This window comes from Chenopodium album, chromosome 11 (genome assembly GCF_948465745.1).
Source record: "Chenopodium album chromosome 11, dcCheAlbu1.1, whole genome shotgun sequence".
NCBI lineage: Eukaryota > Viridiplantae > Streptophyta > Magnoliopsida > Caryophyllales > Amaranthaceae > Chenopodium > Chenopodium album.
The window spans coordinates 55275555-55288966 of record NC_137844.1 but is presented as its reverse complement, the minus strand read 5'-3'; the positions used below and the strand labels follow the sequence as shown (position 1 = coordinate 55288966).

At 32.9% G+C, this 13412-nt stretch overlaps 2 protein-coding genes across 2 annotated transcripts; one reads left to right on the top strand and one right to left on the bottom strand.

The window, feature by feature from the left end:
* Nucleotides 1-377: 377 nt before the first annotated feature.
* LOC145569283 (uncharacterized) lies at nt 378-2871 on the bottom strand. The gene has a single exon (XM_081628645.1). It carries the CDS (start codon nt 2400-2402, stop codon nt 918-920), a length of 1485 nt encoding a protein of 494 aa, XP_081484771.1. The 5' UTR covers nt 2403-2871; the 3' UTR covers nt 378-917.
* A 7566-nt stretch (nt 2872-10437) lies between these two features.
* Nucleotides 10438-12733, top strand: LOC145569282 (mitochondrial import inner membrane translocase subunit Tim13-like). Its single transcript, XM_081628643.1, has 2 exons — nt 10438-10628; nt 12316-12733. Exons 1-2 carry the CDS (start codon nt 10512-10514, stop codon nt 12463-12465), a joined length of 267 nt encoding a protein of 88 aa, XP_081484769.1. The 5' UTR covers nt 10438-10511; the 3' UTR covers nt 12466-12733.
* Nucleotides 12734-13412: the final 679 nt, after the last annotated feature.

Here is a 13412-nt window from a genome sequence, read left to right as displayed (position 1 = left end):
CAATATATAAATATATAAATAATTCTCCTATAAGATGGGGAGGTAGACATTGTACCTTAAAATTACACAACTTTGTTAGCTTATTATTCTTAAGTCAGAAAGTTCGTTAAGAATTAAATAGCAGAAACACAGCTGCAGAAAAAGAAAGTAGGAGAGAGAAACAATCCAAGGAGACAGAACAAGAAAAAGACTGAATACTGCAGTTGTTGAAATTTGGAAACTTTGATCAATTGGATGTACATCTAATACAGCAGCATGCCAAATTATATATCAACAAACTATTATAACTTTGATCATGATTGAGTGATTAATAAAAAAAAAGTTGTATCATTCATATAAATCTAATAGTAACATATAATTATATAAGTCAAATGCAGTAATATAATATATATATATTGATATATAATTAAGATGTAATTTACATGAATTAAAGAAATTATGATGACTAATATGATAGTAGGACTGAGAGAAGTAGTACTACTGATCTGGGGCGCTTTCGACTCGTCTTTGATCAATGTTGCTTGAATTTTCTTCCTTTGTGAATGCGGCGCGGTACGCACAGTAAGATTGGTGTGTGATGGTTGAGACTTGAGAGGGATCCATGATTTTTTTTTGGATGGTTAATTGGTATTATAGACCTACTATATCTAGTCTTCCTCTATTACAGCAATTGATACATTTGAGGGGATAACTAATTATATTAATAAGCTGCAATTTTTTGAATACTGAGCTTATTATATAATAATAATAATAATAATAATAATAATAATCTTACTTAATTACCTCTTGTTTTTTTGACTAATAAAAAAAAAGATGAACCCTTTTGTTCTCTCTGCATCTTTGTTTCTGATGTAGCCTAACATTTCAGCTAGATGTTAAAAAAAAAATATAAAAATTGGTTTTGAAAGGATTTTGATTCATATGTCCAAATCTAAAGACATGGATGATGATGATGTGGATGACTTGCCTTTGACAGGAGATGCGCCGGCGCCAGTGTAGAATGACCTTAATTGCAAGGGAAGAAGGTGGTGGTGTTGTTGTTGTTGGCTAGGCGAGGAGGAGAAGGAAGAAGATGATGACGAAGAAGGAGGGCCCATTGAAATAGCAGCAGCAGTAGTAGTATTAGTGTTATGCTGTTGTTGGTCATGTTGTTGTTGTTGAAGAAGATAATTATGATGAGGCGAAGGGTGGTTGGGGGTGGACGAGGATGCCAAAGAGGAAGACAAGATGTCAAAATCATGAGTTTGATGGGAGATGGGGCAGTCCATATTCACGCCAAATAGCCTGAGCCTCTTAGCTGCAGCTTTGCCTTGGACCACCGGCACCGACTCGTATACCATGGGCTCAACCCCACCTTCCTCCCTCTGCACCTGCATCACTGATCCTCCTCCACCCTGCTGATGCTGATGCTGATGCTCTTCCATATTTTGTGGTATCGATGATGATGTTGATGATGATGTTGCTCCTAATGTTGGTGCTACTGCCGATGAAGATCTAAGAAATATCAACGATCCTGTTACTGGATACTGCGGAGGGTTGACTAAATTCCCAAACCCAAATCCGTAACCACCAACACCAACACCACCACTAGTACTACTCGTGTTATTACCCCTTCGAAACGGATGTGATTGTGAAGAAGGTATCACATTCATTAGACTCATGTTAGATAAATGATGAGTAGTAGTACTACTACCCTGGTGGTCCCAAACTACACCCCCTTCCCCGCTTTGCGGAGGATAAGGGTAAGGCTGAGAATAAGGATGAGGATGAGGATGCGGATGAGATCTCAACACAAAAGTAGGACTAGTACCAGCCCAAGCAGCCGCGGGAACAACATTCCGGTGATGGTGATGATGATGATACTGCGAAATCGATTGCGGATTATTATACTGATGATGAGGTAGCAAAGTAGAAGCATCAGGCCTTCGCCTCCAATCAATAAACAACTTATCTTTACCAATCTCACCAACACCCCTTTGAAACGAAACAACATCGCCAGCATCCAACTTCTTCTCTTTCACAAACCGACTCCACCCTTTGGTCATCACATAACTCTGACTACTATTCCAATACGAATACCGAAACCGCCACGGCTTCCCCGTGCGATCCTCAAAATTCAGCAGCAATCCTTTCTCGTTGTTAGATGAATCCAACGGAAAGTACTTTTCTGCGTGTTGCTTCGGTATTACTAACCGATTTAATTTCCCAACATCACTTGGAGTCACCACTTTATCAAACATATGCTCCCTCTCTATTACTACTACCGATTTCTTCCCCTCTTCTTCATCAACCACCTCAATATTCGTTGTCGTTGATGATAAATTATTATTCGTCGACGACGACGACATCCACTCTATCTCTCGATGTACCAAACCTTTGTAAGAAGACGGAGTATACTCCATTTTTTTTGGTATTCCTTTTTGCCCTCTTCTTTGTTTCAAAAACTCAATCAACTCTGACGAAAATAAAATAAATGTATAGGGTAATAAGAAGAAACCATTTTAAAGAGAGATGAGTGATTACTAAAACTATATAGCTAGTTAGGGTTTAAAGATATTTTTGTCTACCTACCTTCTGCTATAAACAACATTTTCTTTTGTATTTTCCAAACTTTCATTAAAACAGATGAGCAGTAGTATAAGAATTCAGAACTATTAATTAGTTCAATCCCAATTTCTAGCTATCTACCTAGCTAGGTAAGTAATTAATTTGATTTAATATAAATTTTTGAAAATCATAATTAAATTTATAAAAAAAAAAAAATGGGAAGTCCTGGAAGGTTCTTTTGAAGGAAGAAAGATGTAGAATAAAATTAGGAAATAGTTATATAAAAAAAAAATGTGATGGAAAAATGAAGGTAATTAAATTAAATTACAGTATTAAAAAAAGGTGAATAAAATGAGAAGGAGAAAGAGAGGGGAGACTTTATACTAGAGTGGGGGACCCCCATCAAGTATCTGGTTGGGCTCATGTGACCACGTCTCTCTCATTCGTTTGGGTGCTATTTACAAAGATTTTATTAGGCCCATTAGCCAGCTGTTTTCTTTTTTTTTTTTTTTTTCTTTTGTAAAATTATCTCATTTTTTATAATTATTGTATAAATACTAATAATACAGTAAGGAGTACTTTAATTTGTACTGTATTTAGGAGTACGATTATTTTGACAATACATGACACGAGCCTCTTGTATTATTCTATTCTCATTTCTCAACCGTCCAAATAAGATACTCCTTTTGTAGGGATTTTTAAATATACGAAATATATTTTTAATGGTCTCTACTCTATACAAATAAAATACTCTTTGTATCAATAAAACATTAGGGGTGGCAATTAAGATCAAGGACTGAGTTTGGTCGATTTTAGGTTGATTTTATATATATATATAAAGTGTAAGTTTTAATATAATACTTTGTATTTATATAAGATATGATGATAAAATAGGTAAAGTCAAACTAAATTTGATTTGGTTTATAATTTCATTTCAGTCTCAGTACATACTTCAATCTTAATCTGGTTAAAATAAAGTAATCTTTTTAGATTCAATTTAATGTATATTTTCATAAATCATTAATTTTTAATAACTTAATCTTTTTTTTTTTTTTTTTTGAATAGTTTTAATAACTTAATCTAGTTAAAATAAAGTAATCTTGTTAATTAGATGCATTATTAGACAATAGTACAATTTATAGAATGCAGATGAGCTGAGAAATAAAAAAGGAAAAAAGTATATATATATATATATATATATCTTCTATCTTCTGAAGATGAACAATCCAAGTATGATGAGCTACTTTTTATATGCTACAAATTCATTCGAAGTATACTAGATGGTACTTAGCTTGGAAGGAGGAGTGTGGTATTCATAATGTAACATATATTTGCTAGATAGTTGTATGTTTAATGAATATTTAATTTCTGACAGCGTGTTAGTTAGTTTTTAATTCAAACTTATTATACTAATGACTGTAATAAGATACTTGTACTAATCTAATGTAGTACAAGTTTATAATTTCGATAATGTTTGTAGTTTAGCGTAGGATGAATAAAGTATACTTGTTTCCTGTTTATGCAACATGGGTGATTAGAACATAGTAAACAAATTTTTTTCCACCACTTTGATTTTGGACTTTTTCTCTTATTCTATGTATATTTTAAAAACTCAAAAAATAAAATACGTGAAAAAAATGACTTATACTTCGTACTTGGAAGTTGGGATTCTTTTTCTTTAGGTCCTACAAGTAATTACAAAAAAAAAAATGAAACGTATTCATGGATTTATAAGATAAATTAAATTAAACATTTGAAATTAAATAAAATAAATAATTATAATGGAATATGCATTATGCATGCTCTCACCAACTAAAGGGATTAGACTTTGACTTCATTCCCATTAATTTCGTACGGACCACTCTATTTTTGCTACATGAGGCAATTGAGGGGGCCATTACAGGTTTAAGAGTCCCAACTTTAAGTTTTCCTAATTTACTGTAAAATTATAAAGTGGAAAACAACAAAAATGATGTTAGTCGTTTCAAGAGCTAACATTAAGAAGGGAAAGTAAGCAAAAACTGAGAATAGTAAGTAATATTTCCAGTCTTTACTAATCGTAACGTTTTAGCTTTTGCATTATTTATAAATTGTATTTTGATTGATTATAACTTTCGAATATATATACAGGAATTTATTTTTTAAAAAATGTTAATATGGTAAAGATTGTTAGATTAATAGTCCTAATGAATGAAGTTTATATACGTAGTAATATATCTTCAAAATATCAACCATTTCATACTCCCATTATTTATTCTTGTTGTTCCTATTTAATTCAAGTTAACGCTTGAGGATAGAAGGAAATTAGAACTTGTGACCTCAAAGGACATATGGTGAGTTATCCACCAACTTTAATTTTTATTTATTTATTTATTTTGAATAGTTGTATTTAATCATATATTTGTATTGAGATTCTTTTTACAATAAAGTAAGGGCTTAAGGAGAAATACTCTAAAAAAATTGAGCATCTCACATAAGTTTAGTCAATCCAACTTTATAGGTCAAACAAAATTCGATTATATTATATTTGAAATAAAATATATAAAGGAATTCCAATACTAACAACATAAACAAATGAAGAGATCGATAAATATCAAATTACATGCACAAGTACCAAATTACTCCGTACAATCTAAAACTATACGGTACAACAAAAAGAAAACAGATGATGAAAATTAAAATTCCTTGCGCTCTCTTTCTGACGGACCGTCCATGAGAATGGTACTGGTAGTAAAATTGGTTACGCTCCGTCGCTTGCTAGTTCCTACTACGGCTCATTTATTGCTAGATACAGTAAACACAGCCGAAATTTAAGAATAAAATGGAGGAAACAGTATTAAAGAAACTAAAGTCTCTATGATAGATGCTTTAAAGTTTTGAGACATTTTTAACTATACTATAATTGTGGAATGTTTCTAGACTACATTAAAATTCAACAAACTACTACTATAACTTGTACCAAGTACCAACCTCACTATTATACATGCATACATACATACATACATACATATCACATAAATAAATACATTAGATACATACATATACATTTGACCATCGTATTATTAGTTACTCTTATATGGAGATATATAATATATGAACAACTGTAATGATACATGTATAGTAGTCATAATACATTTAGGGTTAAAATGTTTTTTCAATTAGTATTAATTTAAGAATGATTTACAAAGTCATGTCTCGATCAATATATAATTAATAAGTATTTGATTTTACATAATTAAGTATTCCTTTTTTCGCTCTTTATTTATTTGCAACCCTATTGCTTGGTTTTCAGATGAATGATATATAGTTTCAATTGATTCTATTAAATATTTTGAATTAATTGCCTAGATTAAACGACACTAAATCTTATCTTTGGATGTTGAAAATGGTGTATCAAGTGTCATAGGTGGCTCGTATGAGCGCATACCATGCACTTAACACGCTTACATACACCCTGGCTCGAGATTACAGTTGTCGACTTGTAGTGTTGTGAGACAAACTAACCGTAAATCATTTATGTTAGGGTTGGTGAGTGCACAGCGGAAGCAAATTAAAGATGTATAAATTGATAAGATTAGTAGAAGAAAGATAAAGGCAAGATAAGTAGTAGGGAATTGGACACACAATATTTAACGTGGGAAAAATTATCAAAAAACCCACGAACGACGAGCGTTAAAATAATCCACTATATGAAAATAGGAGAGTACAAGAACCCTTGAAAGGGTGAGTATTACAAGAGAACTCTCACTATAAGAACTCTCAAAGGAATATTACAAAGTAGGGATAGTGGATTAGGGAGATTGTGTGTATGTAGAAACTCCGATCATTGATATGTATCTTAGAGAGCTGTATTTGTAGGTAAATTCTCTCTAAGCATGGAGGGACACTCATAGAGTGTATGAGGGTATCGGAGTATTGGAGGATATGTAGGTGGCTACATACATCAAATGATGCCCAACACCTTATATTTATAGGTGATGTAAGGAGGTGGAGGAAGTGTGTGGAATTTTCTACACACAAGTTCTTCAAATTGTCCACATAAATCTAGAACTTACTTGAGCATACATTGCTTCTAGATTCTTTCACCATTCTCCATCAATTTCTCGATTATTTTAGAATTTTCTAGAAACCTTGACATATAATGAGTTGGGCTATGGAATTTGGGTCACACTTACCCAACAATCTCCACCTTGGAACAAATTCCATATGCATGTATGTACTCGTCGTATGAACCCAAAAGGGTATGTAATATGTCACTTGATAACCCAATCAATATATGGGGTGAAGAGAAATGTGACATACTCAAACTCATTTGACGAGGACGCAACGCCAACCGAGGTTGAATGATGAATCCACCGTGTATGGCTTTCACGTACGCCATCAAGCGTCCAATCCGCTCCAATCAAGAACAGCCTTCATAAGAATCCTCCAAATGTTGAAACTAATCTTGCCATCGAACTTATCAATCTCGAGCTTCGTAAGTCAAAACATCTTTAATGTGTAAACACTCTAATCAAACTTGGCTCTGATACCACTTGTTAGGGTTGGTGAGTGCACAACGGAAGCAAATTAAAGATGTATAGATTGATAAGATAAGTAGAAGAAAGATAAAGGCAAGATAAGTAGTAGGGAATTGGACACACAATATTTAACGTGGGAAAAATTGTCAAAAAAACCCACGAACGACGAACGTTAAAATAATCCACTATGTGAAAATAGGAGAGTACAAGAACCCTTAAAAGGGTGAGTATTACAAGAGAACTCTCACTATAAGAACTCTCAAAGGAGTATTACAAAGTAGGGATAGTGGATTAGGGAGATTGTGTGTATGTAGAAACTCCGATCATGATATGTATCTTAGAGAGCTGTATTTGTAGGTAAATTCTCTCTAAGCATGGAGGGACACTCATAGAGTGTATGAGGGTATCGGAGTATTGGAGGATATGTAGGTGGCTACATACATCAAATGATGCCCAACACCTTATATTTATAGGTGATGTAAGGAGGTGGAGGAAGTGTGTGGAATTTTCTACACACAAGTTCTTCAAATTGTCCACATAAATCTAGAACTTTCTTGAGCATTCGTTGCTTCTAGATTCTTTCACCATTCCATCAATTTCTCGATTATTTTAGAATTTTCTAGAAACCTTGACATATATTGAGTTGGGCTATGGAATTTGGGCCACACTTACCCAACAATTCATGTAGGTCATCTCTAGTAAGTTAGAACATTCGTAGAAGGAATATGTATATATCAAGTAAAAATCTCACTATATTATTAAAGAAATTCTGAGGGTATTAAACTATCTAAAATTGGAAAATTGATAGAAAATAATAGATGTCATCATGGATTAAGTCACTAGCTAGACTAGCTTTTACTCTTTTAGTGCTTAAAAGGCCTCATATATATTATCGTATATGTAGCTTAAATGATTCATATATCAGTTTTTATTTGATAATTACTTAAATTACATGGGATTGCTTTTATTTATATATCTAGACTATATATCATTTGATAGTACAAGTAGAGGTTAACATGTAGAATCTCAACATAAATGTCAAATTAAGTGTCACTATTACCCATGTAATATATGTACCTATCAATTGTTTACCACATGTCGGGTCACAATTGAAGTGTTCCACAGCCAGACCAACTAGCTTTTTATATATGACTTGGTCAAGCATACATCCACATTTTCTTTTTTTCAAGTCTTTACTTAAACGAGTGATTGAGATTTGGGTAAATTATTGTAAAGTTAACTAATGAGCGTTGGAAATGAATCTGAAAGCTAGGGCAAGCTTGAGTATTGCTTTTGAAATTTTCTATTTGAATTATGATATCTTTTGTGTAAGCTCTAAGCTCGTTTTGACTCTAAGTTAGAGTTAAAACATATATTATTACTTTTTTATCGTTGTTACTTTTGATAGAAGAGGTAATGATCTAGACGTAAACTTTTAATTAGTAAACTTTGAGCTAGCTAGGTTGGCAAGGGATGGGTTGTGTAAGTCCACATGTGAAGTCAACAACCCTTTTGGCGAGTTGTGCATGAAAGTCGAGTTGTGTAAGTTAGAGTTAAAAGTCAAGTTGTGTTAGACTTGTACCGTGTTGATTTTTAATAGGTTCAATATACCATATGGTCTATGTGTCGAGATGATATACGAATCATGCATACCAGATATTGAACCTGATTCCAATAAGCAATTAAAGTTTTATTGTACTCTATTGAACTCAACTTCTGACGCGCTAGTTCTCTTTAACAATAAAGACTTCAAATTAAAAAAAAAAAAATTATTATTATTATTATTTTGGTCATATATATACAATTCTTTTTTATTCTATTTTTGGATGCCATACTCATTTACCATCCCCTAAATATATCTAACTATCTATGCTACTTGTTAGTGCCAACAATGAAAAATTACATGTTCTCAAACAAACTAGAACCAAAAAATTGAAGTAACTAACAAGTAAATGATGTCAATCTTATGTTCTTCCTTTGAATAAACCCCTCATGTTCATTTTCTAATATTATATTATCATATCCTCGTGTCCAATTACATCCTTTTCACATTAGCTAGTTTAATAAAGATTAATGAGTATAAAAATTATAAATTAGTGTTTTCATTAATTTAAGTATCAACTTTTAGCCTAACCTTTTCCAATAACAAGACATGACTTTGATTATTGGTCCTATCAAAACTTAAGACATCGCGTTCGTCATGCCTCATGTTATGGCTGACGTCCATGTTTTATTGAACTAATTTATCATAGGAATCTCTACCTTTAATCATGTTATTAACAAATATTTAGTCATATTTTTTTATGAAATATAGTATTCGCAAATATTATATTTTTAATATTTCTAATTAATTGTCTTTTTCTTCCCGGCAGCGAAGAAGCATGTTAATTGTTTAAGTCTTTTTTTTTTTTCTCTTCTCTTCTGGACTTACAACAATCAAGTTGCTTATGTCCTTCCCAAAACCTCAATTAGAGATTAATTTCTTATTTTATTTACTATAAACGATACATCTAACATATAGTTTGTTTGTGCCCTCATATAATAATAACTTTATTCTAGACCTTCAATCGAAGTATCGAACACATCTTACACTTCTATAGGAAATCCTGAATCGAGGTGACGAGTTTATATGGGCTACGTGTTTCGGGATTATGTATTGGGCCCACCAAAGCCTAAGGCTATGTAGTAATTGCCTTTTGATGCATTTTGTATTGGATAGATGTAATTTGTTATGGACATTGTCCAATAATTTGAACTATGATTGATCTAATAATCTAATGTGATCCGAGAGTGGGGAATAGTTCAGGTGGTTAAAACTTTCTTCTCAATTTCAAGCAATTTTGGAATCGGTTCTCATTACTTGTCCACCGAATTTTGTGAATTATGATTTAATGATTTTTTTTTTCTATTGAGTGAAAATGACAAAACTAGTACCCCGTAAGATGTAGGGTTTGACTACTAAAGTATAGACATCATTAGAAATACCCTATACTCGTACCAAGAAAGTTTTGTAGAATTGGTGTTGAGTTCCCACCACATACTTGTGCTTGGGAGTAGGGAGATTCCCTTACCCCCCCCTCCCCTATTCTAAAACGGTGACTTATAAGAGATCATAGTTCAATAAGATCCTTTAAACTTCGGCCAAATCATCTAATTATGTCTTAATAAGCTTATTACCAAACACCCTCGCTTTATTTTTGGAATGAAGGAAGTATTGTGAAAGTTTTACTTGTATGGACTACGAAAATACAAAAACAATGGACCAACAAAGGAGTCATAGAAAGTCCAAAGGCATAAAAAACCGAAGAGAATCCAGCCCATCTAGCTTCCAGCTTGCGAAAGGGGAAAAACGATATACCCGTAGAAGGTTTAAGCTAGGGTTTATCAATTGAAGAAAATAAGAGAGAGAAAATCGCCGGTGAATTAAGGAGGAGAGAGAAAATCATGGATTCATTTGGATCTTCCACGAATGGATCTTCTGCTGCTCAACCTAATCCCGAAGCTATTATGGATCAGGTCAAAAATCAGCTTGCTCAAGCCTACGCTGAAGAATTTCTCGAGGTGTTTTCCGATTTTTTTTTTTTTTTTTAAAAGTCAGGTTTATGAAAGGAATTTATTCGATTTTTTGCTTAAATTGATTTGTTTGAAGTATAATGAATCCTACATTATTCATTTAAATTAGTGAAATTAGAACTATTGATTATTGTTGAACTTGCTATGAATATGATTCATAAGTGTTGCGATTACATTAATTGAAGTTCTTTCAAAAAAAAAAAAATTACATTAATTGAAGTTGAGATGTATTGAATTGAATAATGTGTTGGTTTTTTATTTATCGTAGATGTTGTTGAAAACTTGTAAATTTGAGGAATTAGGAAACATTTGGTACTTTGATGATTTAGTTTGAAGGAAAGTACTGAACTGAACCCAAAATTCTATTGAAATTTGAAAATTAGCTCACCGGTCTGGAAATTGTAGTCTATTCTAGTTTAGAATGTTCGGAACAGTTAGGGTTTATGATTAGAAATTCTTCTTAAGATTGAGTAATGAGGAGAGCGTAAGAATAGTTCGACAAATTTGAAGGATCCGTATGTATTATTTCTGTATATGAATGATTCAACAATGTCCGGTTTGGAGTCATTGGATGGAGAGTGCACTTGTACTCTCATAGTCTTGTACATATATCGATTTTAAAGCTTTGTTTTTCTTTTGTATGGCTTTTTGTCAAACAAATAAAATAGAGGATGGGAAGAGGGAAGGTGGAGGAGATGTGTGTCGGGAAGGAGAGAGTGAAAGGTAAGACGTGGCTGCAGGGGATGAAACATTATAGCATTTCTTGCTATTGGGAATACTACATAGTCCCTGTGAGGCTGTGAAATTATTTTCTATGCTTCAAAAACTTAAGAGAGGAGAATGCAATAATTTGTTTTCTTGTTATGATTTTACTTCTCAATTATACTCTAGTTTGATGGTTATAGGTTAGTTTTCTCATGGCTATACTCTGGTTCTCATATGGTTTTGTTATTACCCCACCATCTGTACATTTCATATGTATTGAAATATAGCAATATCCCCCAATATTAGTCCTTCAGAAGGAAGTTTTGGTGAACTCCAAATGTTCACAACATTAACCTTATTATTGATGTAGTCTTGTAGATGCCTATTTGAATGAGATCTGCATTTCTCAATATCTATAAAAAATAAGTAATTTTAGATTATGGTTTCCCTAATTGTAATTTTTCAAGGTCTCGTTTGAGTTGAGTGATGCAGAGTAGATTAACATTAAAAATAAAAAAAATAAAATTTAAAATGGTTAACTGTGAAGAGGGGATGACACAATGTGGCTATGATTTTTTTGTTGAGTGCTTTTTATGTAAGCAAATTGTAATGCAGAGTGTATATTAAAGTTCACACTATGCTCCCCTTAGTTAAGTAAAAATGTTGTATTGTATGGTATTTCTTTTTTGCTTCTAGTTTCTTCCAAAATTGTAAGAGTATAATTTGAATCATAAGAATTGAGATCATTTTCATCTGATCATCACATGAAAAGCTTAATGTAGCTTGATGGTCACTTGTACTGCATTTTCTTTTGTGAGCTAATAACAGATTAACAGAATACACAAAAAAAAGAGAGCTAGTTATGCTATATTTGTGGTGTTTATGATATGAATAAGATGGAAAACTAGAAGAACAGGTTTCGTAATGCATGCATTGATTTTTTTACCTAAATATTTTCTTATGTCTACAGACTGTCAGGGGGAAGTGCTTCGAGAAGTGCATAACAAAACCTGGATCAAGTTTAAGTGGAAGTGAGAGCAGCTGTATTTCAAGATGTGTGGATCGGTATATTGAGGCTACTGGTATAATTAGCAAAGCTCTCTTTAGCCAACAACGATAGTTTTGAGGGATGCTGAGCTAAATGCAAGTTATACACTATGCTTTGAATAGATTTCATTTAAAAAATACTGATGTTGCAAATCTAATGATCATCTCACAGCAATGCAATTTTCCAAGTCCATAAATAACTCTATTACTGAGTATTACTTAGCTTTTGTCAAATTATGTTTTGAAACTTTGAGCATGAACATTGTGGTACCATGGATGCCGATTGCCAATTGTGCTCATATTCTGCGGTATGAAAGAACTCCAAGTTATGATTTATTCTACTCTTTGTCAGGACTTCTAATTAGCTTTTTATAGGTTGAGAAAGGAAATTTTTCTGTCTACAATTTTGACTGATTTCTATGGATAGCCATGTATTGTATGCTTTACCAGAATGAACGGAGGGATGTGAATGTAGTGATTTTAATACCACATATTGCAGGGATGTTTTTATGGTTAAATTTCAGATATAATGTCTAAAAGCAGCTTAGTAGTAATAAACTTCATCTCTCAGTTTCTTATTCTTCATAAGCTAACAGCCTATCGTCATCTTTCTGTTAAACCTGCCTGAGTACCTGCAGCTTCTGTATATACATCATACATCTCAGTAAGGGCATTGAAGCCTTCTTCCGCCTCTGGCAGGTGATGTGGTCCTCCACCACCCCCTGGTCATTGTGCTCTCCTTCAACCTAAGTCCATATTGTCTGAACTCATGCATTATCTTATAAACCACACAGAAATATGTTCTTCCTATGATAACAATCAAATTTAGCCTTTCCTTTTCCAAAATTATATTTGGGCTAGTCAAAGGGAGGAAAGGTTCATAGGGGAAGGAACGACGCCAAAAGTGTATTTCTTGATAGTTGAGATGAAGTTATAGGGGGAAAAGTGATGGCCGGATGGGGTAACTTGATATTTTTTGGCTCCCTTCCATTCCCAATTTTTTTTGTCTAAAGAATACGA

What these genes read in the sequence shown, in the direction of transcription:
- LOC145569283 (XM_081628645.1), bottom strand. Translation starts at nt 2,402, where the DNA reads ATGGAGTATACTCCGTCTTCTTACAAAGGTTTGGTACATCGAGAGATA.
- LOC145569282 (XM_081628643.1), top strand. Translation starts at nt 10,512, where the DNA reads ATGGATTCATTTGGATCTTCCACGAATGGATCTTCTGCTGCTCAACCT. An exon ending in ACGCTGAAGAATTTCTCGAG is followed by an intron (nt 10,629 to 12,315) that starts GTGTTTTCCGAT and finishes TTATGTCTACAG; the next exon opens with ACTGTCAGGGGGAAGTGCTT.